General features: G+C 44.1%; 1 protein-coding gene across 1 annotated transcript in view; it reads left to right on the top strand.

Moving 5' to 3' along the window:
* PRMT8 (protein arginine methyltransferase 8) overlaps positions 1-25,956 on the top strand; it is a 103,035-nt gene extending 77,079 nt beyond the window's left edge. Inside the window, exons 7-10 of the mRNA XM_065402831.1 lie at positions 5,798-5,913; positions 16,382-16,532; positions 24,631-24,752; positions 25,873-25,956. Coding sequence (XP_065258903.1) covers positions 5,798-5,913; positions 16,382-16,532; positions 24,631-24,752; positions 25,873-25,956 — 473 coding nt within the window. The remainder of the gene's footprint in view (positions 1-5,797; positions 5,914-16,381; positions 16,533-24,630; positions 24,753-25,872) is intronic.
* The last annotated feature ends 491 nt before the right edge of the window (positions 25,957-26,447 follow it).

Raw genomic sequence — 26,447 nt, 5'->3', positions numbered from 1 at the left:
ATAAATACACAGGTTAAGAAAAGAGTGTCTGTACATCTGGATATAGTGCTTAGATTATCCACAAATACAAAGTTGGATTTTAAAAGTCAGAAGATACATACAGTACATAATCAGCAACAACCCAAATTAAGGTGAATAGATTTAACAATGCAGTTTAAATATTAGCATCCAAGTATCTGGGTACATCACTCATGAAAAGTTATACAGAGCGTTCGTTGTGGAAAGCAAATATATTTCCCTATTCTCAGCACAGTGAGTACAACTGTAACATTAACAGTTTGCAAAGGAGCTTAAAATCTTTACAAGTGGCAACCACTGTAAGTGTGAAAGTTTATTGATACAGCTGGTCAAAAAAATATATATTTCACATTTTTGAAAAATGAATTTAATTTGTCCAAAATTTTCTGAGAATTTATTTATGAAAAAAGTTTCTAAACATAATTTTTCATTTCATTTTGATGGAGAAAACCATAATTTTAATTAAAAAAAATATTTCCACTGGGGAGAAAAAACGGGGTAGAGAATTAAAAAGGCAAGAGTGAGTTGACTTTTCCCCCCACCAAAACAAAAGTTTTTAATAAAAGTTTTAAAAAAACTGCATCAACATTTACTAAAAATTTTTCACAGAAATTTTTGTTTTGACTGTGAAGACCTTTTCTGGCAAAAAGAAGTTTCCATGGGAAAATTTCCAACCAGCTCTACTTATTAGGGCCATGTGGTATATAGGAGCTTGGAAAAGAACTAGTGGGCTCAATTACCAGTCAGATGCACACACACAACTCCCCCTTATCGGCTTCATCCCAGTCTTACAACCTGACAACTTTCCAAAAAAAGAGTCTTGATTTTTCTGACTGAAGTGCAGTCTTGGGGGGCCTTGTTCTTCCATCAAAGGATACTCCCACTGAGCTCAATGGGAGTCATTAGCACCACAAACTGGATTCAGGATTGGGCCCATTACAAGGGTCATCTATAGCAGTGGTTCTCAAAGCCAGTCTGCCGCTTGTTCAGGGAAAGCCCCTGGTGGGCCGGGCCAGTTTGTTTACCTGCCGCGTCCGCAGGTTCGGCCGATTGCGGCTCCCACTGGCCGCGGTTCACCGCTCCAGGCCAATGGGGACTGCGGGAAGCAGCAGCCAGCACATCCCTCGGCCCGCGCCACTTCCCGCAGCCCCCATTGGCCTGGAGCAGCAAACCACGGCCAGTGGGAGCCACGATTAGCCGAACCTGTGGACGCGGCAGGTAAACAAACCGGCCCGGCCTGCCAGGGGCTTTCCCTGAACAAGTGGCAGACCGGCTTTGAGACCCACTGATCTATAGCACTGACTCTCAACCTTTCCAGACTACTGTACCCCTTTCTGGACTCTGATTTGTTTTGCATACCCCAAGTTTCACCTCACTTAAAAACTACTTGCTTACAAAATCAGACATAAAAACACAAGTGTCACAGCACACTATTACTGAAAAATTGCTTATTTTATCATTTTTACCATATAATTACAAAATAAATCAATTGGAATATAAACATTGTACTTACATTTCAGTGTATAGCATATAGAGCAGTATAAACAAGTCACTGTCTGTATGAAACTTTAGTTTGTACTGACTTTGTTAATGCTTTTTATATAGCCTGCTTTATAATTAAGCAAATATCTAGATGGGTTGATGTACCCCCTGGAAGACCTCTATGTACCCCCAGGGGTACACATAGCTAGGGTTGCCAACTTTCTAATTCCAGAAAACCAAACACCCTTGCCCGCCCCTGCCGAACTCCCTGCCCTGCCCCTTCCCGAGGCCCCTCCCCCAGCTCACTCCATCCCCCCTCCCACTGTCACTTGGTCACCCTAGCTGCAGGAGACTTCCCATGCCTGCGGGCCTCTTGCCCAAGGGGCTGCAGCGCTGCCGTGCCCAGCGTGAAGGTTGAGCCCCAGAGCGAAGGGACCATAGGCTGGCCCCCTGGCACTGAGGGGGCTCTGCTCTGCATGGGCCCCAGGCTGCTGGCTGAGTTTTATTGTCTGGTTTTATTGCCTTTTTATTTTCTCTCTCTGATTATGATATTGCCCGGGAGGACTCCACTCTTCCAGGGGCTGCCTAAATCACTCAGTTGGGAAGGGAGGAGGCTGGGCTGGAGGGGGAAAGATGCAGGGTGTGGAGGAGAGAGGATAGGGAGGAAAGAGACCAAGGATGAGAGCAGGGTGGGGGTGAGAAGGAGCAGTGAAGGAGAGAGGAAGGGATATGGGGGGTATGTGGGGTGAATGGGGATGCAGAGGGAGGCAGAAGGTTACAGGTGCAGGAGGATGTGGGCAGGGCTGGCTCCAGGCACCAGCTTGCCAAGCAGGTGCTTGGGGCGGCCACTCCGGAGAGGGGCGGCGCGTCCAGCTATTCGGCGGCAATTCGGCAGACGGTCCCTCACTCCTGCTCGGAGCGAAGGACCTCCCGCCAAATTGCCGCCGCAGATCGCGATCGCGGCTTTTTTTTTTTTTTTTTTGCGCCGCTCGGGGCGGCAAAAACCCTGGAGCCGGCCCTGGATGCCCTGGGGGTCACAGGAGTGTAAAGGGACATAATGAGAGTGCAGCAATGTATGGAGGTGAATGAGGTGCAGGGCTGTGGAGTGTGAGGGACATGGGGGGCGGCTCTGGGAGGTGGAGAGATGGGTGGGAGAGTGCTGTAAGGGGTACAGGGCTGGGATGGGTAGGGTTGGGAGGCAGGGCAGGATGGGACAGAGGAGAGATGCAGTGAGCGGGATGCGGGGGGGTGCAGCCCCATTCCCACCACTCAGAGATGGGGATACATACCTCGATCTCCTGGGTGCCAGCAATGGGGCGACCGACCGTGGTTCGCCACAGGGCATGTGCTGCAGCTCAAGCCCAGCCACAGGAGGAGCGCAAGGAGGAGAAGTGGGCCGGCAGCAGCGGGAGAGGCCTGCGCCATGACCCCTCAACAGCCACCTGCTGAGCGTTCTTGAGTCGCGCTAGTTCGGCCCCTGCCCTGACCCTGCTAATGGGAGTTGCGCCTGCAGGCGGGGTGTGAGGCAGTACGCAGACCCCCCTGGCTGCCCCTAAGCCGAGGAGCTGGACATGCCGGCTGCTTCCCAGGAGCTGAGCGGCGCGGAGGCTAGCAGGGAGCCTGTCAGCCCCGCTGCACGGCGCTGCTAACCGGACAGTCAAAAGCCCGGTCAGCCATGCTGACCGGAGCCACCAGGATCCCTTGTCGACTGGGTGTTCTGGTCGAAAACTAGACACCTGGTCATCCTACACATACCCCTGGTTGAGAACTACAGATCTATAACATCCAAAGCGGATTGTCATCTCCTCCTTGTCCAAAGGCAGGAATATTTTCAGATTTTTTTTTGGTTGCAGAAGCAGACAAAATCCCATAAAATCAGAGTTACAAAATGCTGTATGAAGGACACTTCATGTAAAATAACAAAAATGCTTCCTGTCACCCAAAAATGCACTCTCCCACTTTTTTGCCCTCTTTTTCCATCCTGTTTTCTACTTTCCCTTCTATATCTTGATGTCTTTTCTTCAGGCATATTCAGTGTCTTTGTTTTCCCCTGATTTATTGGTCTGTAAGTTTTTTCATGCCTTTTAAGTGTCTGGTTCCCCTCCCGCCCCCCCCCCCTCCAAAAGCCTGTTTTCCTTCAAAACATTTTTCTTTTCTGATATCACCTTTCTTCCCTATTTATACTATCAGTTTTTTCCCTCTGTCTTCTTTACTCCTTTCTGTCCGAATCTCTTCTCCCACCACACTATTTTCTCTCCTCTAAATTTCTAACTCCTCCCTAGTATCTCACTTCACTTTTATTTCTCCCCATTACTTTGTTCTTCTTGGGATGGGAACCAGAGTCTGTCACATGCCAAATGCAGTGATGGGTGTTTCAGAAGGTGCTCAGAAATCATGCCCCTGCCCCAAATCATGAAATTGGTTTAAAAATAATTATTTTGGGGGAGAGTGGGGGTATTTGCTTTCTGATCTGTGATCCTTTAGGGTTCATATTTTCCAGCTTTTTTTTATGGAACCATGAGGGCTATAAACTTGGCACTTAAAATGAAAGCTGAGATTCTCCTATAATAACATGACTCAAGGAGCTGGGGCTTTCAGAAAACACACCAATATTGGGTGAGTAAGGATAGATTTCATAACAAGAGGGTGGAAAAAGAAAAAGTAAAAAAAAAAGATTTTCAGGAGTCACCCCACCTCCCCAAAAATGTGGGCAAGTTGACAGCCCCATCAAAGGACACCATTACCAAAGAATATATCTTTGCCAGATATGTTGCAATTTAGAATCGTACTTACTGACCTTTTACTATTGCTGCCAATTCTGACCCTGCTGGGAATTCCAAGAACTCAACTGCTGTGCTCTGAGAGGAGAAGCTTTTGCAAATCTGCTCCCTACCATGGTTTGTCAATTTACCTTGCTTGTTCTCATGCATAATAATATTTTTAAATGCTCAAAGTACTTTTCCAGCCATTCTTCTACTCAGCACACACTGCAGCCCACATGACTTTTGTAACTTTCAGTTTAGACCTTTAATGGGGCAGTGTGGTTTAATGGAATTTGACTCATCTGGTTCAGGAGAGTGTAATATGATTTTGGTTTTAAAAAACAAATCCAAAAATGTAACAGTTCTTTGTATTTTTTTCACAAAGAAATGTCAACCATAAGAGCAGAGCCAATGTACTTTCCCCCTAGATAAGAGCAGAGCCAATGTACTTTCCCCCTAGGGGATCATTTGTTCAAAGAAAGAAACTCAGCAAGATAAAAGGCACTTACTGAAACAGTCATCAGAACAGTTCAAATACCTAGTGAGCTCAACTCAGCTTGCAAGCTTTTTAGAAGGCAATCTGTCATGATGTACTTGCATTAAGGTCTTGATCCTCCAAACACTTAAAGATATGCATAACTTTACTCTCATGACTAGTCCACTGACACGATAGGGCAAGGGGTGACTCCAGAGCCACATGCGGCTCTTCAGAAGTTAATATATGGCTCTTTGTATAGGCACCCACTCTGGAGCTGGAGCTATAGTCGCTGACTTTCCAGCATGCCGGGGGTGCTCACTGCTCAACCCCTGGCTCTGCCACGGGCCTTGCCCCCACTCCACCCCTTCCTGCCCCCTCCCCTGAGCCTGCCATGCCCTCACTCCTTCCCCTCCCGCCCAGAGCCTCCTGCATGCCATGAAACAGCTGATCGGGAGGTGCGGGGAGGGAAGGGGAGGTGCTGATTGGCGGGGCTGCCAGTGGGCGGGAGGCGCTGGGAGCGGGGTGGGGGACCTGATGGGGGGGCTGCTGATGTATTACTGTGGCTCTTTGGCAATGTACATTGTTAAATTCTGGCGCCTTCTCAGGCTCAGGTTGGCCACCCCTGCGATAGGGGCTACTCATGTTTTTGCAGGATCAGGGCCTACGAGATTAAATGTTATCTAGAAGTCAGAGCAAGGGACAAGGATCCAGGATTCTTGAGTTCTATTCACAACAATTTGGCTGACTTGCTGTGTGATTTTGGGCAACTCATTTAAATGAGTAAGTCTTTAAAAGTGTCCACTGATCTTGGGTGTCTTAGTTATTGGGGAACCCAAAACAAGAGGCCACTTTTAAAGTTTTGAGCCTTGATCTTCCTGTGCCTTATCTGCAAAATGGAGATTTTGCCACTTATCTATTTAACAGGGGTGCTGTGAAAGCTAACTAATTGGTTGTGAAATGCTTTGAGATTCTGGAACAGAAGCAACTATGCAAAGTGCAAAAGATTTATTTATTTTGTATTACTTCTCACCTTTGACACATCCATTTGCATTCACAGGGTGGGAGAATGTGTATGGCTTCGACATGACCTGTATTAGAGATGTTGCCATGAAGGAGCCCCTGGTCGACATAGTAGATCCAAAGCAAGTGGTGACCAATGCGTGTTTAATTAAGGTTTGGTAATTCTAAATGTACTTAAATGTGAACGCTTACACTTATTGTGGCATTCTTTGGAGATGCATTATTTTTTCTTTAACACTATCTTTTGGGGCTACTGACAAGCTGCAGATACCATCAGTATGGAATGTGATAAAACTAAGAGGGAAAATAATCTTAGTTTTCATTATATCCAGTATATGCATGTTGCACATGTCGAGTGTCATCAGCTCAGCTAAACATGAATACTAATACCTTGGTCACATATGGTACTACCCAAATTGGAAGATGTCACCTGAGAGTGGGATTTTGTGCTCATCTGGCTGCTGCTATAAATGGATCTCCAAACACACCTTCAAACTCTCACAAATTAAAAATAAATATTTTGGGGGGGGGGGGTTAATCAGTGCAAGTACTGGGTAAATGGAGACACTGTACATATTTCGATATGTATTTTAATTGTTCTTCCTCCCTGTGAACAGATATTGCAAATTTGAGATGGAAAGCTACTGGGGAGAGGTGTTAAATGGATTCTAGTTACAGTGAAAAGATTAAGGCACCAGATGATATTAACTCTGCTGGAATAACTCCAGTTTTATCCCAGTGTATGAGATCTGCATTTGGCCTTAAATTGTCAACCTGATTTCGGTAGCCAAGTTCTCACTCTTTTTCATACTGGAACCTCCCAGCACTCTTCTCCCATCTAGCTTGGATATAGCTGTGCCCCAGCTCCTATTTAGCAATATGTGAAGGGCAGGGTGGTCACAACCCCCTGACGACTGTTCAGAACCCCAGGTTGAGGATCCATGATAGTTCATAGATTCTAAGGCCTTGTCTACACTGCCACTCTACAGCGCTGCAACTTTCTCACTCAGGGGTGTGAAAAAAATACCCCCCTGAGCGCTGCAAGTTTCAGCGCTGTAAAGTGGCCATGTAGACAGCGCACCAGCGCTGCGCTCCCAGCCCTGGTAGCTATTCCCCTTGTGGAGGTGGTTTTTTTTATAGCGCTGGGAGAGCTCTCTCCCAGCACTGGTGCCACGGACTACACAGCCACATTAAAGCGCTGCGGCTAGTGAAGAGATGCCCTTAGGCTAGAAGGGACCTCTGTGATCATATAGTCGGACCTTCTGTATAACACACGGCATAGAAGTTCCCAAATTCCCCTTTTTTAGGGCTAACCCTTGTAGTCCTTATTTCCCTGAATAGTCCCAGGTAGTTCAATAGGGCTACTTGCATGAATAAATTTTGCTTGCATGAGTAATGGTTTGCATGAGCCAATTCCACTTTCCCTATTGTTATCTGTATCTCTGGCTGGCAAGAGGCAAAGTACTGAATAATATTTCAGATTATGAAAACAGGAAAGAACAAAAGTAAAAGCTCTATGTGAGAGCACAGTGTGTGCATGCTGTATCTGCACTCAGTTGAACATGAGATAGCTGTCTGTCTTTGTAGAGAGCACAGGCCTTAGTTATTTAAAATCATAGCACACAGAAAACAAAGTTAGCTAAATAGACTACTGCACACACGATAGTTAAGATGGAATATAACTCTAAAATGAACTTTAAATGAACTAAACAAATGATGGATACATAGTGCAAGAACAGATGGTTGAATAGCTTGATTTCCCTGGTACCATGTAATGTGAGAGCTGCATGTTTGTTGGCCCAAATCTAAAACCTTTAACAAAAACTCATTGAAATCAACAGGGTATAGAAAGACAGACTGAGTTGCTGCTCTTAAATTTGCTCCTATTCAAGTTTGTGCTATGCAAGCTAGTACTGGAGAGGGGGAGTAAGAAGTAGCAACAAACCCACTGTCGTAAGGCTTTTCACTCCAATGTTAGCTAGAATTTTCTACACTCAAGTTAATGCCTCTCCAGTTAGCTGCCCAGAGCGTTTGGATTAGCAGCACAGAGTAGGTGAGTCCCCACTGCATTACTAACCCGATTTCAGCAGCTCTCAGGCTTCAACCCACATCCCCAGACAGGCCCGCTAGCTTGAGTTTAAAGCACCACTTAGTTTGAGCTAGAGACCTGTGTGCACGCACAGGAGTAGAGCTATGGGCAACACTTACTGGTAAGTTGTACATTGAGTCAACAGTTCAGTGAAGACAAGCCCTTAGAAAGAAAGCGAACACCCCTTCTGTGAACTTTTCTAGAGTGGTCTTAAATTTAACTGCTTATTTTCCAAACGTAAGGTGCAATAAACTCTGCATTCACCTAACATTACAAATGCTTCTTCCTTGTATAACACCTTCCTCTGAGAGAGTCCACCCACTTGCATCTGTCATGAGGACCATGCCTTCTGAGCAGCAGGCATCATGCATTCAGCAGGGTTTAGCAGATTTTAGAATCAATGAATAGTGTCTCCACCTGGGGAAACTGTGTCAATAACCTGAGGGCAAGCTTTAGTCCCCCCAAGGAAATTTTACAGCATAACTAGGGCCCTGTCAAATTCACAGCCATGAAAAACGTGTCATGGACCATGAAATCTGGTCTCCGCTCCCATGAAATCTCATCTTTTGTGTACTTTTACCCTATATTATAGGGATTTCATGGGGGAGACCAGTGTTTCTCAAATTGGGGGTCCTGACCCAAAAGAGAGTTGCAGGGGGGTCCACAAAGTTATTTTAAGGGGGTCACGGTATTGCCACCCTTACTTCTGTGCTGCTGCCTTCAGAGCTGGGCGGGCGGAGAGTGGAAGCTGCTGATGAGGGCCCAGCTCTGCAGGCAGCAGTGCAAAAGTAAGGGTGGCAATACCGTACCATGACATCCTTACTTCTGCTGGTGGAGGCTCTGCCTTCAGAGCTGGGCTCCCGGCCAACAGTCACTGCTCTCCAGCTGCCCACCTCTGAAGACAGCGCCGTTGCCAGCAGCAGCGCAGAAGTAAGGGTAGCAATACCGCAACCTCCGCTACAATAACCTTGTGACTCCCCCCAATTCCTTTTTGAGTCAGGACCCCTACTATTACAACACTGTGAAATTTCAGATTTAAATAGCTGAAATCATGACATTTATGATTTAAAAAATCCTATAACTGTGAAATTGGCCAAAATAGACCGTAAATTTGGTAGGGCTCTAAGCATAACACACTTAGTAGGAGCCATGCTAGACTATCTAAGGGCCTGATTCTTCCACCCTTACATTGAAGAGTGCCTTATTCTATCATAGCGCCATTAGAATCAATGGAACGAATAGCTGAGTCAGGTACTACTTAATGTCAGTAAAGGTCTCAGGGTATGTCTACACTACGAAATTAGGTCGAATTTATGGAAGCCGGTTTTATAGAAATCGGTTGTATACAGCCGATTGTGTGTGTCCCCACATAAAATGCTCTAAGTGCTCTAGTCGGCGGACCACGTCCACAGTACCGAGGCTAGCGTCGACTTCCGGAGCTAGCAGCCGACTCTTGCCTTCTGTCTGCAAGCTGACGCCACCTATCATCTTCAGCCCACCACTTGCTCTGTTCATCCCGCGATTCAGCCCGCCACCTCTCCTCTCGTTCATACTGTGCTTTTCTGTAGTCTGACATTGACTGCCTCCACGCATTCTGCTGTGCTCTCTCAGCGTGGAGGCAGGATTTCGGCTTGCAGACAGCCATGGTAAGACACAGTCTTTTGGCTTTTGGCTTTTTTAACCTTCTTAACATGTGGGAATGGTTTCAAACAGTAGCGCTCTCATTTCCCATCCCAAGCACCCGTTGGGTTGGCCATTTAAAATGGGTTTGCAATGTAAAAGGAGGGGCTGCGGTTTCCGGGTTAACATGCAGCACAAACCCAACTAACTCCCCTCCCCCCCCCACACCCAATTCTCTGGGATGATCACTTCACCCTCCTTCCCACCGCGTGGCTAACAGCGGGGAATATTTCTGTTCAGCAGAGCAGGAAGGGGCACCTCTGAATGTCCCCTTAATAAAATCGCCCCATTTCAACCAGGTGACCGTGAATGATATCACTCTCCTGAGGATAACAAAGAGCGATCAGGAATGGATGTTGTCTGCATGCCAGCAAACACCGGGACCATACGCTGCCATGCTTTGTTATGCAATGATTCCAGACTACGTGTTACTGGCCTGGCGTGGTAAAGTGTCCTACCATGGCGGATGGGATAAGGCAGCCCTCCCCAGAAACCTTTTGCAAAGGCTTTGGGAGTACATGAAGGAGAGTTTTCTGGAGATGTCCCTGGAGGATTTCCGCTCCATCCCCATACACGTTAACAGACTTTTCCAGTAGCTGTACTGGCCGCGATTGCCAGGGCAAATTAGTCATTAATCATTAAACACGCTTGCTTTTAAACCATGTGTAATATTTACAAAGGTACACTCACCAGAGGTCCCGTGTGCCCTCAGGGTCTGGGAGCACGCCTTGGGTGAGTCGGGGGTTACTGGTTCCAGGTCCAGGGTGATAAACATATCCTGGCTGTTGGGGAAACCGGTTTCTCCGCTTCCTTGCTGCTGTGAGCTATCTACATTATCTCCATCCTCATCTTCCTCATACCCCGAACCCGCTTCCCTGTGTGTTTCTCCAGTGAGGGAGTCATAGCACACTGTTGGGGTAGTGGTGGCTGCACCCCCTAGAATGGCATGCAGCTCCGCGTAGAAGCGGCATGTTTGCGGCTCTGCCCCGGACCTTCCGTTTGCTTCTATGGCTTTGTGGTAGGCTTGCCGTAGCTCCTTAATTTTCACGCGGCACTGCTGTGCGTCACTGTTATGGCCTCTGTCCTTCATGGCCTTGGAGACCTTTTCTAATATTTTGCCATTTCGTTTACTGCTACGGAGTTCAGCTAGCACTGATTCATCTCCCCATATGGCGAGCAGATCCCGTACCTCCCGTTCGGTCCATGATGGAGCTCTTTTGCGATCCTGGGACTGAATCACGGTTACCTGTGCTGATGAGCTCTGCGTGGTCACCTGTGCTCTCCACGCTGAGCAAACAGGAAATGAAATTCAAACGTTCGCAGGGCTTTTCCTGTCTACCTGGTCAGTGCATCTGAGTTGAGAGTGCTGTCCAGAGCGGTCACAATGAAGCACTGTGGGATAGCTCCCGGAGGTCAATAACGTCGAATTCCGTCCACACTACCCCAATTCCAACCCGCTAAGGCCGATTTTATCGCTAATCCCCTCATCGGAGGTGGAGTAAAGAAACCGGTTTAAAGGGCCCTTTAAGTCGAAAGAAAGGGCTTCGTCGTGTGAACGTGTCCAGGCTTAATTCGATTTAACGCTGCTAAAGTCGACCTAAACTCGTAGTGTAGACCAGGCCTCAGAATCTTGCCCTAAAGTAGTTAATAAACTCACAATCTGGTCAGTGAAAACACAGGAGGTGTCAAGGTGGGCTTTATATAGGGGTATATTTAGGGAACTCTGTTTTCTGTGTGATGTGATTTTAAATCTAAAAATACCTTAAAAACCCTTAAGATAATAAACTGTAGTAAAAAGCTGGCTGAACAAATATGGGTGCAAGTAGACTGAGAAGGTGGTTCTCCATATGCTGACTCCACACAAAACTTTTGGGAACCCCCAGCAGTTTTAAGACTTATCTCCCATCTACCCATAAAGATAAGGTAGGTTGTCCCCTCCTACCTGTTCACAACCTCTTGAGGGTCATGACATCTGGTTGAGAACCCATAGTTTTCCGCAGGTCTGCCTCATGCAAGGGCTAATGCCTAAAACACATGCTGGGGTACCTAACAATGAGAGTACGCAGTGGTAAAAAAGAAACCTGGCATGTTTTTTCAAGTGTCTCATGATCTGTGGTGTGCCCATTTTGGGGTTGTCCAAAAGGGGGGCCTGATTTTCAGAGGGCAGGAGCATAACACTTTCTGCATGGAGCCACACATCCCCAGAGAGAGCTCTGGGAAGCAATGAGCCTGAAGGAGGCACAATGCCTCTAAGTGCCTAGGGAGTTTGGCCACGTGCCAAATGCGCTCCTGCCCATATCCCCACCCTGCAAGAGTGGAATGATTTTGCCCCAATGAGTCTGGGGGAGGGACTGAACCATTCCCTTTCAGCACCAGGAGACAACTCAAGAAGGGTCCCAACACAAGTTCCTTTCTCCCCACTCCTCTTAAAAATAAAAACAAGACCCACAGCACTTACTTCGGCTATCTTCCACTTCTCTTGCTGTGGTGCCACCTTTGACTGGCTTCCATCCTGTAATCATCTTCAGACAGCATGCTGAGCCTCCACTCCCTAGTTTCTCCTCCTCCTTCCCCTCCAGATCCCTCTTTGTGTGAAATCTTCTCTGACTCCTCTCCCTCTTTCCAAACTCCTCAGTCTCCTTCCTCTTCCTCCACACCACCTCTCTCTTCCTCCTCCAGATTCCAGTTTCTCCTCTCCATGAATCCTCCTCCCCCATGAATCAATCTCACCTCACTCTCCACCCTCATCCCCAAACACTTCATTCTCTCGTCTCCAAACTGCCTCCTGCCCTGTTCTCTTTCCCTCTTCCAAAATCCTCCTCTCTTTCTTTCCTCAAGTTCCACTCACAGCTGCACCCCTCATGACTATCAGGGGCAGCTCTAGGCACCAGCGCACCAAGCGCGTGCCTGGGGCGGCAAGCCGCGGGGGGCAGCCTGCCGGTCCCTGTGAGGGCGGCAGTCAGGCTGCCTTCGGCGGCATGCCTGCGGGAGGTCCACCGGTCCCGCGGCTTCGGCGGCAATTCGGCAGCGGGTACGCAGAAGGCGCGGGACCGGCGGACCTCCCGCAGGCATGCCGCCGAAGGCTGCCTGACTGCCGTGCTTGGGGTGGCAAAAGACATAAAGCCGCCCCTGATGACTATACTACCAAAGGGGTTGTCTGGCAGTGGGAGTAGAAGTGAAAAGAGAAACTCCTACCAGCCAGTGCTGCACCCTCTTTCCCTGGTCAGGCCTCTTCTCTCCTGCAGAGCTGGTGTGGGAGGGCCCCAGGTAGGAAAGGAGCCACAGCTGCAGGCTCTTGCCTGCCCAGCAGGATGACACTGCTGAGGGCCCTGCTGGCATGAGACTACAACTGCAGCCACTTCCTGTTATTGAGGCCAGGATGGAGGCAGGGTTAACAGAGCACTGAGGCAGCTGCACAAAGCACCCTCAGACTCTCCTTCTTTCCCGCTCTGCAGCCTCCTCTCCACAGCCACCCAAAAGATCAGGGGCTGAGGGGGAGGCATTGCTGTCCCCCCCTCCCCAAGCTGAAAGTGGGGAATGTGATTTCCGCTCCTTCCCCTCTAATTATTCTCACACCCTTCACGCACTCTTGAGGTGACTAGTGCTACTTGTGGCACAAACCAAATCTTCCACCCTCCTGAATACAAGAACTGAGTGGGACACATAGCAGGAGAGGTTCCTTATGCCCATATTCCCCTCTGTGCTTCTCCACAGGCCCCCAGACACAATTTGGTCCTAGGTAGTTAGCTGCTGTGTTTATCAGTCTTACTATTTCTCAACTTAACACTTTATTACAATTAAGGTACTATTTGGACCAGCCTTGTGCTCAATTATGCCCAATTTTTGCATAATTTAGAGAGAAATGTGGAGGAGCATGACTTTTCCAACTAATTTTATGCAAAATTAGCATTCAGCCACCTGGGATTTTGACTGAGAAGCAGAACACACATCTAGTATAGGAATGTGTGGCAGCTGAAATGGAGGTTAAGAACAGGGATTGAGTCAGTACAAAATTGTACAAATTAATCAATACCAGATTTTTTTTAATCTCCTACTCTGCATGGCAAATTAAAGTATGGTTCTGCTCTGAAAAAATGACTGTAAAAATGGCACCTTCTTACCAGTATTTTTGTTCCCTATAGATTTCCAGAGACATTTTTACTAACTTGGCTGACAAAATAATTTTTTTTATTGCTTTTGATTCTGCTTCACCCTGCAGAGCCAATGCAGCTCAGAGAGGGGGAGCTGGATTCTAGTCTTTCAACAATAACAAAAAATGTATGCTAAGTTCCAATCAGTTACATCTGTGCAAATCCACTGAAGACAATGGAACTGCAGCTGTCACTGAAGGCTCAATTTGGCTTGCAGAATCTTTGGCCAAGATTTTGAAAAGTGATTAGTTGTTTTGGGTGCCTAATTTTTGCCTAAGTTTTGGGGTCCCCCACTGGAAACGCTTTTTAGGGGTCTGATTTATACAGAGCAGGTGCTCACCACTCTGCAAATCAGACCCTTAAAGATGTCTCAAGTCAGACACTGAAAAATTAAGGCATCCAAAATCGCTACTTCCTTTTGGGTGAAAGCCATCAGTACTGGTGATAATGAAGGAGAAGAACATCGCAGGTGGGTTTGCAAGGATGGCAGTTAAAAAAATGTTTTTGCTTGCAGATTAATCATATTTGGAAAGGTATTATTAAGAGACAATAAACGCAGAACCTCTGCAATGCCTTTTATGCAGAATCACTTTTCAGAGAAGTACTGCACTTTAAAGCAGTCAGACAGTTTTCATTTATACCACTTATAAACATGTGACAGATAATTCAATGTCTCCACATGGCAGATACTCAATGACCTTGGAAGCAGAATACATTTTTCATACGGTTGAACTGTTCCTGAACAATATCTCCAATATATTAGGCCAAAACTTGAGCTCTGTTGTTAAAGATGCAGGCCATCTTACCCTATGTTTTCATCCTCTTGGAAAAACCTATGAATTATGTGATCAATGCAAAGAAATACATTTCTGAATAATAGCTGAGTCTGTCTGTGTTTGTCTTACTATGCCTCTGCTATATTATTGCAGGTTCTTGACAAAATATAGAATTGTATTCTATATAAATGTGCAAGATTCTGATCTCCATTATACTGATATAAATCCGGAGTGATTCCACTTCAGTCAATCCAATTACTCCAGGTTTACACTGATGTAATGGAGAAGAGAATCTAGCCCATATGTTTCCTTTTCAGACTTCAGTGGTGTAGAACAAACTTTATGTCTCAGAATGCATGAACTGTTTCTGTCTTTTTCTTTATTTTAATGTTGAAATTGATTTTCCTCCTTTTGATATGAAGACTATAATATATGGTGTATTGGACTCATTACCAAATAGTTGCACCTGGCCACCAACAAAAGAGGAAGTGAAGGCAGATGGATTTACAGGGATATAATTAAATTCACCATTGGAAATATAGGATATCCCATACCATCAGATATGACCAATGGTATACCAAGCCTTGTATCCTGCCTCTCACAGTGTCCAGTATTTGATGCCTCTGAGGAAAACAATGAACATGCATAATACATCATCCCAACCAACTGTGCAATGCTATACATGCGTGGGGAGAATTCATCCCGATTCCTGAGGCAATCAGCTTATGCCCTGAAGCGTGAGATCTGATTTGAGCATTAACATAAGCACACTGTCTTGGAGACTGCATCTTTGTTGTTGAATGCCACATTCAAGCCATATTAAGACTTATATAATTTTCTTCTGTAGTCTAAAAATATCCTCTGCCTAATATTTGGAATCCATTCTTTGATACAAGGTCAGAAAGCATGATCGGGGAAGTGGGCCCATCTCACCTACTTTGGAGGTTCTGTTTATTTAGCTCTACACAGCTAATGCATATTCCCTTCTGTGAAGAGGATCCAAGACTGAAAAAAGATGCCCATACAAATCAAAATTCACAGAAGAGGCTTTAGATATCAACAAATTTAACCATGTTGCCAAGTAGAAATTAGAGGTAGCAAAGTCTATGAACTGATCTTACTCACATCCCTGCCAATGCTGGGTTGTCCATTACAATGTGCCCAAACATGGCCGAAGCAAATAAATTTAAAAATTCAAATGAATATTCATGGAATATTTTCTGCATTATTCACTCAGCTATATATCTGTGTGCAGTTCTTACAAGTGATGAAAACTCCTTCCATCTTCTCTCAGGCCTGACCCAGGTAAACAGATGTGTTATGGCTTAATTTTCTTGCTGTCTCTGCTGCCAGCTTTCATGGCCCTGCCTCCTTTTTTAAAGTCCAAAGTCTGATTTCTTTCCAACCCCACTCCTTTTGCCCACTCCTACAGTAATATTCATTGTCCTCTGCTGGTTATTAAGGGTCCAATTCTGCCACCCTTCCTCATGCTGAGTAATAGTTACATGAGAGAGTAAGGGTCTCATAATTGGGCCCTAAAGGCTCCCTCTTCTACTTTTCTTCTATATTTCAAAGCATATTTTCTTACCTTGTTTCTAACTACTGCAACCCCCCAGGGCAAATTTCCTTTCACTGGTTGGCCTCTCCATTGTTCTCTGCTGAGCTAGTGAGTTAATTGGCTGGCTGCCTGGTTGTAAGATCCCCTTTCCGGGTCATTTGCTGATTTCGTGGATGCTATTCTTCTCAAACATGCCATTGATTTCTTACAGAGCAAAGGGCTGCTAGTAGCCTACATTGCTGAGCAATAAATAAAATGTTTAAATACATCACTCAACATGTAAAACAGATCACCTAGTCTAGTCAAGACAAGTCAAGACATATAGACTTCTGTTATGTAAATGGCTTATTCTTTTTCCTCCATGCAGGAAGTGGATATTTATACAGTGAAGACTGAAGAACTTGCATTTACATCTGCGTTCTGCCTCCAAATTCAGCGCAACGATTACATTCATGCCTTGGTCACCTATTTTAATATAGAATTTACAAAGTGCCACAAGAAAATGGGATTTTCAACAGGTACACTATCTCCTTACTGCCACAGCTCCATTGTGTGATAATCCTGAAGGCGAGAATGTGAATCCTTTATTCACATTGATGAACAGATACTTACTGGAGTAGCCCTATTCTTGTGAACAACTGCTCGCCAAAGTGAGTAAAGAATTCACGGTCTTGCCCTAGCCAGCATAACTTGTTTTTTAAAAAGAAAATCAAATAATTGACTGACCTTATTTAAAGGGACAGGATACCAAAATATCATTGGGTTTAGATTGTCATTTGCACTGAGACACCATTATTCAGCTGTGGCAGGCCTTAAAGTGGATGTAACTTAGATCTTGTCAGAAAATGCCCACCCCACCAGAAAATTGTGACTTTTCAGTGAAAAATCAAAAATCAAAATATTATGTTGAAAAGCTGAATTCGATTCCGAAATGCCAATGTGGTGTCTCATGGGAGTTGTAGTTTGAGTGCCTCATGCACCCATTCTCCTCTATAGTGTGAATTCTCAGGTCTGACTACATCTCCCATGATGCACCAGGGTTTCACCTCTTGGTGACAGAAGGTGTGGCATCACGGGATAATGAAGCCTGGCTGGATAGCCTGAACCATAGTGGAGTATAGCCACATGAAGCTACTGAACTACGACTCCCATGAGGCACCTCAGTGGCATTCCCAAATCAAAATATTTTAGTTTTCAACTGAACAAAATTTTTTGCTTTTTAGTTATTCATTTTTTTGAATTACAATAAAAAAATCAGACACTTGTGAAAAATTGTTTAGTCAAAAACCCAATTTTCTGTCAAAAAATAGTTTTGACATACATCTTTCAACATCCCTAATATAAATGTAATTTATAACCAGAGCAGAGCAAAGGGGCCTTAGTGCAAATTAAAATGTGGCCCAATGATAATGGAGTGTGTGTGTGTGTGTGAAAAATTTTTATTAACTAGACACTGGTCCAGCCCCTCAATTGGTGTACATTGGCAGAGAACCACAGACGTCAACAGAACTACACTTATTAGCCTCATTTAGGTATTTGGCACATCATTATTATACATTTTTTAAAATGGGTGAATAGGCCGATATTTGCCTGATAGATTTGAGCATCAATGACTACATGCCTCCATCTATTCAAACACACCACTTTCCTCAGCTCAGGGAGCACAGACGGTCAAATTACGTCAGTCTTCTCTAAGGAACATCAGGGATGATTTGAACCCTGCACTCTTTCCCCACAGTGCATCTGTGCTCGATCAGACTTCATTTGGCCCTAAGAGGTTTCCATTTAGAAATGTTACCAGAGACAAGTCAAACAGAGAAGAGATTAATTAAGATCTTTTGGCCTGGAACTGGATTCTGGATCCAAACTCATGCATGCAGCAGCATCCAACTAGTCGCTTCAGTGTGGGACGCTGTCAGAGGAAGAGTTACTACATAACTTAGGACTTGTCTACACACTAGAGCTGGTTGGGAATTTTCTGATGAAACATTTTTCATCACAAAAAGCCGATTTGTTGAAAGTCGGTTTCGACAAAGGGTCGGTTTTGGCAAATCTCCCACTTCAAAAACTCTTTGAAAATAAATAAATAAATAAATAAACATTTCAAAATTGTTGAAATGTTGCATTTTGACATTTTGTAAACAAAAAGGTTCGTTTTTTCTTCAAAATGAATTTTTGGTTCAAAGTTGTAGCTAATTCATACTAAAGAAAGGTAAAAAATAATAACAAAAAAGTTGAAATCAAAATGAAACGTTTTTAAATTATGGAAATGAACTGATTTTGATTGAGCCAATCCAAAAAATGTTTGGATTGTCAGTTTTTGAAAACTTTAGAGATATTTACATTTCATCCCTATTTGGGACACAAAATTATTCAAAATCATGACAATTCTCACTTGAAGGGAAAACTATTTCCCACCCAGCTCTGCTACACACGTAAGTTCTACCACTTTAATTATAATAATATAGTTAAGCGGGTCAACCCCCATTAGTGTATAGATTAGGGGTGGGCAAACTACCAGATCCGGCCCGTCAGCCATTTTAATCTGACCCTCGAGATCCCGCTGGGGAGCAGGGTCTGGGGCTTGTCCCGCTCCCGTGCTCCACCCGAGGAGCAGGATCGGGGACCACTCAACACAGCTCCCGGAAGCAGCAGCATGGCCTCGCTCCGGCGCTCCAGCGGGGAACTGTGGCCAATGGGAGCTGCAGAGGCAGCGCCTGCAGATGGGTCAGTGCGCAGAGCCGCCTGCATAGGAGCCAGAGGGGGGACATTGCTGCTGCTTCTGGGAGCCGCTTGAGGTAAGCGCCACCCGGAGCCTGCACCCCAGAGCCTCTCCCCATGCCCCAACCTCTTGTCCCAGCCCTGATCCCCCTCCCACCCTCCAAACCCCTCAGTCCAAGCCCAGAGCACCCTCCTGCACTCCAAACTCCTCATCCCCAGCTCCACCCCAGAGCCCACACCCCCAGCTGGAGCCCTCACCCCCCGCACCCCACTCCACAGTCCCAGCCCAGAGCCCCCTCCCACACCCTGAAGTCCTCATTTCTGGCCCCACCCCAGAGCCCACATCCTCAACCAGAGCCCTCACCCCTAGGGTGACCAGACAGCAAATGTGAAAAATCGGGACGGGGGTGGAGGGTAATAGGAGCCTATATAAGAAAAAGACCCCAAAATCGGGACTGTCCCTATAAAATCGGGACATCTGGTCACCCTACTCACCCCCCTCCTGCACCTGAACTCCGATTTTGTGAGCATTCATGGCCCGCTATACAATTTCTATTCCCAGATGTGGCTCTCAGGCCAAAAAGTTTGCCCACCCCAGTATAGATACTAGTATAAAGGTGCATATAGTGGCATGTTCCCATAAGAGAAAGGGAATAAGCTCTCCTGATATAAGGCACATTTTTACTGGTATAATTACAACCACCCTCGGGGTTGTGGTGATATAACCAGTTCAGCTAAATAACAAAAAAAAAATCGCACCCTTAAGCAAAATTTTTATACTGGTACAAAATCTGTGAGCAGACCAGGTCGCAGCATCTTTCTCATCATCTCATGAGTTTGATTATGTTAATGTGATCTCAGTGAATGCATGATAATAATACTGGAAGAAACTCAATTTGGCTTGTCACAGACTGTTGCATTTTTACTATGAAGAGCACACTGAACACATATCACTGTCTCCAGCAGACAGCAATTTAAATTGACTCTTCTTAGCAGAAAGAGAGAAGCTGGCTGCTATGATAGACATGCAAAAAGACTCCTGAATTCTTAAGTGTCTCTAAACTCTCTGTCTGGTCTTATTGACCCAGGCTCACCAATAAACACGAAGACTCATTTACCAGAGAAAAAATATCTCTCTCTCTCTCTCTCTCTCTCTGTTTTCTTTTTATAAATAGCCCTTCTGGCATTTTCTGGTGTTTTCAGCTTTCAGTGGAATGGCTTTGGGGTATCTTAAATACAGTATCACATACAAGTCTTAAAAACATTTTTATTGTGTTAAAAATACGTGTGGAAAATATTGCTATGGCTTATACGACTCATTTACTTTGGAAGATCATCTTTCACACTTCCACAGAGCCATTGGCCCTTCTCCTCTCATACCGAGGTAAATAAGGAGTGATTGGATTGAAATCAATGGAATTATACTAGGTAAAACCAGTGTGACAGGAGAATCAGACCTCTTGATTACAATGCATAAAACACATTTACAAGCACAGTATTTCAGAGGGGCAGCATCTGTAGATAATCTGTGTAAGAAAAGTAAGGAGCAAGAAAAGGGCATTTAGCGCCATATGCCAGCCTTTTGTTAATGTAGATTTTCACTTTACATTCCTGCTCATACATGCTCTTTACTCCCATCCTTTGGTTGGTAATTTATTCTCTGGATCTGATTCTCCTCTCACACCAGTGTAGCTCCATTGACTTCAGTTACTCCGGATTTACGGTGTAGTGTGTGAGAAGAGAGAGATCTGTGGGACATGAGAGCTAATGGGAAGAAGCAGGACATTGTATTTTAGTTCCATGGAAGTGGGAGATTAAAATAGATATAATGATGGAGGAAGTTAGAATGTTTTTCACATAAGTTTTGATTATTTTATTAGCCATGAGGCTAATGAGCTGGGAGGAAGAGGTGGGTCTTAAAATGGTACCATATCTGAACAGAGGCATGGAATCGGTTATTTTAGCGCCTAGGGGCCACAACTTGAGATCAGGGCCCCAGTGTGCTAGGTGTTATATAGACATCTCAAGGCTTGTCTACAATGCCCTGCAGTTCAGCCTATGAGGGTGTGAATAACAGTGCACACCAAAGTGCAGCACTGTAACTCCCATGTGGACACTACATGTGTGAACTAAAAGGTTCCTACTTCGCATTAATATAGTCCTCTTCAAAGAGGACTACAGTAATGCGAAGTAGGAACCTTTTAGTTTTTAACCGCAGTGTCCAGAGGGGGGAGTTATAGTGCAGCACTTTGGTGTGCACTGCTATTCACACCCCTGTAGTTTGAACGGTGGGGCAGTGTAGACACAGCCCCACTGGAGTCTGTAGGTACTGCTGTGATTGGGAGTAAAAGACAAGTCTCTGCTGCAAAATTTGACAATGTAAATAGACAAGAGAAACAAAGAGTGAGAAAAAGGAAGTATTAATCCCCCAATTTTATAGATAGGAAACTGAGTCACAGAGACTCTGTTAAGTGACTTGCCCAAGAACTCAGATAGCTGTCCTAGTAAGGAATGTGTTCATGGAAATCATCAAGTAGTGTGGTACAAAGATATCAGAGTTATGAATGCAAACTTGGGAAATCAAAATAACCAAGGCTAAAATTTTCAAAAGTATCCAAGTGATTTAGGAGCCTGAGTTTCATTTTCCAAACTGACTTAGGAGTCTAAATGTTTTTGAAATTCAGTGAGACTTAGGCTCTGAAGGTCCAAATTTGTGAAATCAACGGGAGTTAGGTGCCTAAATACATTTGAGGGTGTTGGCTTACGCAATTTTGAAAATTTTACCATTAGAGTAAAATGCAATAGGAGGAAATATTCAAATCCATCAGTATGGAAGAAGCCTAAAGGAAGGTCTGCTCCAAATCTCAAGGAAGTGAATAAGATCTGTTGAATTTAATGGATTTTGGATCAGGGCCTAGAGGTGCAGCAGACTCCCTGAACTAGAAGAATGCAAGAAATAAAAAGGACCCAATGCAGGTTCACAAGGGGCTTCTCAAAAGATTTGAAAATAAAATTTCAAAACCATACAGGAAATGCAAAAGGGGAATGGAAGACAAACACATTCTGTTGAAGTTTTCAGGGGGAAGATATGGACAATGGAATGAGTAAGGGCCAGGTCCATCAATCCCTCAAAGCCAATGGCGTTCAAATGGGGCAGGGTTGCAAGGTCAGGCCTCTAGTGCTAGCCAAAGGAGCAAATGGGGAATAAGTGTAGAAAGAAGATCCATCAGTAAATTGATGGGTAGAAAGAAGATCCATCAATACATTAGAAGGATGTGTGTGTGAAATTAATAAATCAAAATGGTTGACATATTGAATCATCTTAAAGGACACCCTGTAACAGATAAGCTTTGGATCACATATCTGCATGTAGTCATTCAGGGTAAACTCCTCTGGGAACAGGAGAGAGGGTTACCCCAGTCAGGGTTACCCCAGTCATAGCTCTCTTTTGCTTTGAAAAATGGAACTTTTTGCTCAGAAAATTAGAACAAAGCTAAACATTAAAGTGGAAAGCGTGAGAGCAAAATCCAGCTTTATATCCTGCTGCTGTCTTCATGATGATTTCTAACCTATTTAGTCCATTCCCAAATGTAATGAACAGTACTGAGACTTTTGAAAAAAATATCAGGCTGTAAACTAATTATAGCCTAGAAGAGGCTCAGGCCTTGAGACTGATAGGGAAGTGCAGACAAATTCAGAGCATACTTTCACATTTAAAAGATCAGCTAAATATCTGAAATCCTAAGAAGTGGAAACCCCCGATTCAGTTAATTCAAATACTTTTGCAGGGTTGATCCTTCACTTCTTTTGCAGGTAAGAAATTATAGGGAATTATCCTCAAGGACAATTATTTGTTTATTGTTGTTATTGTTAGTTTGCCCAGTTCTGATAGCACACACTCTATGCTGTTTGCTGAACTAACATAAAGGAAGACACCATCCCTGCTCCAAAGAACTCACAATCTAAAACAGACAAAGCAAAAGAACAGCTAGCCAAAGGATAAAGGGCCAGATCCTCAGCTGGTGTAAATCAACATTGACTTCAGTGCAGCCATCTCAGTTTATGCCAGCTGAGGATTGGCCCAAAGGGGTTAAGGTAGTGACTAGCTCTCTCTTGCTAATACAGTGTTTTGGGGAGATGTATAAGATACTGAGAGCCATTGATTTCAGTGATGTTACACCAGCAGAGAATTTAGTTCATAGTCTATCCCCTTTACCCCTCAACCTGCCATTATTAGTTGGGTAGATTCTTATAGACATCATAGTTTTTAGGAACATGGAGAATTTAGAGACTGTTGAAGATTGGTTGGAAATGGTTTGCCCATCATGGGAAAATATTCAAGATTTGAACATTTTTTCCCCATCCAAAATTGGGACAAAGAGTCAAAAAGCTCAAAAATGTTCACAAAGCAACAAACCAAAAAAAAAATGTGTTTTGTTTCAATCTATTTCAATATTTTGTTTCAAAATTCAAAAGTTTTGGTCAACCATTTTTCATATTTTTTAAAATATAATTAACTTAAATTTCAAAATTAAAAGTATTTTCAAACCAGGAAATCAAAATTTTTCATGTAGAAGATGTCAAAACGGTACATGTTGACAATTTCAGACTCCCGCCACCCCCCAGCCCTTCACTGTGAACAGTTTTAGTTTGGTGAATCGACATTTTTCGAGAGGCAGAAGTCTCACTGAAAAATTCCCAACCAGCTCTAGTGGCCATGCAGTCCAGCTCAGGAAGGGCAATCCACGCATAGTGGGACAGAAACTGTTGCAAGGAAAACAGACCAAGAGCATGCTGAGGATGGTATTGTTGGTACCACATTCCTAAAGCCTATTTTTCAAAATAGTCTCATCGCAGGCTTGTCTCCGAAGAATTTTTAGGTTACTTAATTTTGTAGCCATCAACATTCAGGGTGCGAAATCACAGGCAGCAAATAAACAAAATATTTTCATAGATTTTAGCCCAAAAAAATCCCAAACTGTCAGTTGAACCCAGCTTTATTTGGTAATGATTCCATTGGAAGCTGGAAGTTTTAGACAGTGCCCACAGAGAGGCAGTGTGGTTCCATTGTTAGGGCGCTTGTCTGGTAGTCAGAGGAAGTGGGTTCTTGTCTTTGTTCTGTCATTGGCTCACTATGTGGCCGTGGGAAGTCACTCAGGGCTTGTCTACGCTGCTGCTTAGGTCGATGTAACTTACGTCCTCAGGGGTGCAAAAAAGCTACCCCCCTGAGTGACGTAAGTGAGACTGACTTAAAGCGGTGTCTACACTGTGCTATATCAGTGGGAAATGCTCTCCCGCCAACATAGCTTCCGCCTCTTGTTGAGGTGGACTTATTAAGCCAATGGGAGAGCGTTGTCCCGTCAGCATAGCGCGTTTTCACCAGACACACTGCAGCTGCACCAATGTAGTGCAGTAGTGAAGATAAGCCCTTAGCCTCTGCGTGCCTTAGTTATCTCACCTTGAAAATTGTATAATGATACTTATCTTTCTTATCTGAGGGGTAGCCGTGTTAGTCTGGATCTGTAAAAAGCAACAAAGAGTCCTGTGGCACCTTATAGACTAACAGATGTATTGGAGCATAAGCTTTCGTGGGTGAATACCCACTTCGTCAGACGCATGTTATCTTTCTTGTAAGTGCTCTGAGAGCTTTAAGTAAAAGGCACTATAAGTGAGGTCTGATTCACTTCCGATTAACACCAATGTAAATCCGGAGTAAGTCCACCGAAGTCAATGAAATTACACTACAGTAAGTGGGAGCCATACAAGTGTGATATTATCTGAGTTGAAATCTGCCATGAGAAGAGAATTTTTTCCAATATTTTCAAAGTCTAATGTTGTGTTCATAGAACAGACACAAATGCCTAATTCATATAAATGCCAACACCTGTTTTGTAGCCCCTGATGCTCCATATACCCACTGGAAGCAAACTGTCTTCTACTTAGAGGACTACCTAACTGTGAGAAGAGGTGAAGAAATCTATGGAACTATATCAATGAAACCAAATGCAAAAAATGTGGTAGGTTGGCTTCATTGGTTCTAACTTGTGGCTGTAATGCTAGATGTACCATACACAAGAGTAAATAGAGTGAGCCTGTTAAAGGGTCTGAACTCATGATCAGTCACAGGAAGTCTGTTCCCAACTTCACTGAAACTGGATGCAAATAACTATGTTTATACAATGCTAATGTTGCACTGTTAAAATTGTAAAAAAATCAGGATGGGGGAAAAAAAGAAAGGTTCCAAATGCAGTGTTAAGTCAGTTGTACAGTGTATCCTGTATGTTTTATGGCTCTCACTTTGTGACATAAGCAGGAAGGCCATGTTTCTGCTGCCGTTGAAATCAGTGATAAAATTCCCATTGCTTTCAATGGTGGGTGATCAGGCATAATTACTTCAGTTATGCATTTTGGGACATATTTTCAAAAGAACCGAGCATCTGGCAGCTCCCAATTGGGCACCTAGGTAAGGGGTTACACATTTCATATGCACTCAGCTCATGTATAGGTCCCATTTTTCTCAATGACAGCTGCTGACTGCTGAGTAATTTTGTAATTCTCCCATCTCAGCTGGGTGCTAAACTGGTAGCTGAGCTTTGTTTGAAAATCTGGCCCCAGTTGTGGATGCTGAACTCTTTTGAAAATGTGACCCTTATAGCCTAATCCAAAAAAGAGTGAAGGGACTGGAAAGACTCCCATTGACTTCAGTGGGCATTGGGCTAGTCCATGATAGGGCGGGCCAAAAACTTTCCATCAAAACTATTTTTGATGGAAAATTGGAATTTCATTTGGAAGTGGATTAAGCTAAATTGGGGGGAAAGACACTCCTATTCCAGAATAAGTGTCTCCACATAGGGGTTTATAACTTTTCTAGAATAGTTATTCCAAAACAGCTATTTTGGTAAATTTCCAACAAGCCTATAAAGAAACCTCTGAGAAGAATGTACAAAGCTTCCACTGTTGTAGATTACCCAATGAATGCTGTTGGGCCGTTTATTCTCATACTTCATTGGTAAAAAGAACATTTATGCATGTCTTTCTGAGTCTGCACTCTTTCTTAGGCTGAGTAAAAATAATCAAATTTGCACACAAAACTACTTATAGTCTTACTTACATGTTACGTCTAAATCTTCATTACAGCGTGACCTGGATTTCACAGTAGACTTGGATTTTAAAGGACAGCTGTGCGAAACGTCTGTATCTAATGACTACAAAATGCGCTAGCAAAAGAACCTCTTGAGAGACAGAGAGAAGAATTGCATCAAATCTTGATCCACTGCACTTCAAGCTAAAAACAATTGTTTGCAGGTCTATTACATTAGACCCTAGAAAGTGTACTCTGGTGGAAAGTTGGTAACCTGATCCTTCCTGTTGGTGCCACATGGAGATGGGATCCTGCTATGAATGTACAGTATACAGAACCATAACTTTTGTCAATTATATAGGCAAAATAAGCAAACAGTCTTCAGTACTCTGGTTAATTTTAGGATGGCAGAAGATGCATAATCAAATTGTACTATTTACTGTGAATTTCTGGTTCTTCCAAGCTTTGCATGCTACAGGCAATTAGGACAATTACTTTAAAATAGAAGACCACTGAGACACATCATCATGATAGCATTACTGAGATCATAGTCAGTCTAAATATATTATAAATATAAAATATGTTGTACATCAGAAGGATTCTATTGCTTCATAATAGGAATTTGTTTTGT

Source organism: Emys orbicularis, chromosome 1 (assembly GCF_028017835.1).
Source record: "Emys orbicularis isolate rEmyOrb1 chromosome 1, rEmyOrb1.hap1, whole genome shotgun sequence".
NCBI classification, from domain to species: Eukaryota; Metazoa; Chordata; order Testudines; family Emydidae; genus Emys; species Emys orbicularis.
The sequence above is the reverse complement of the archived record's forward strand: the minus strand, read 5'-3'. Positions and strand labels throughout refer to the sequence as shown.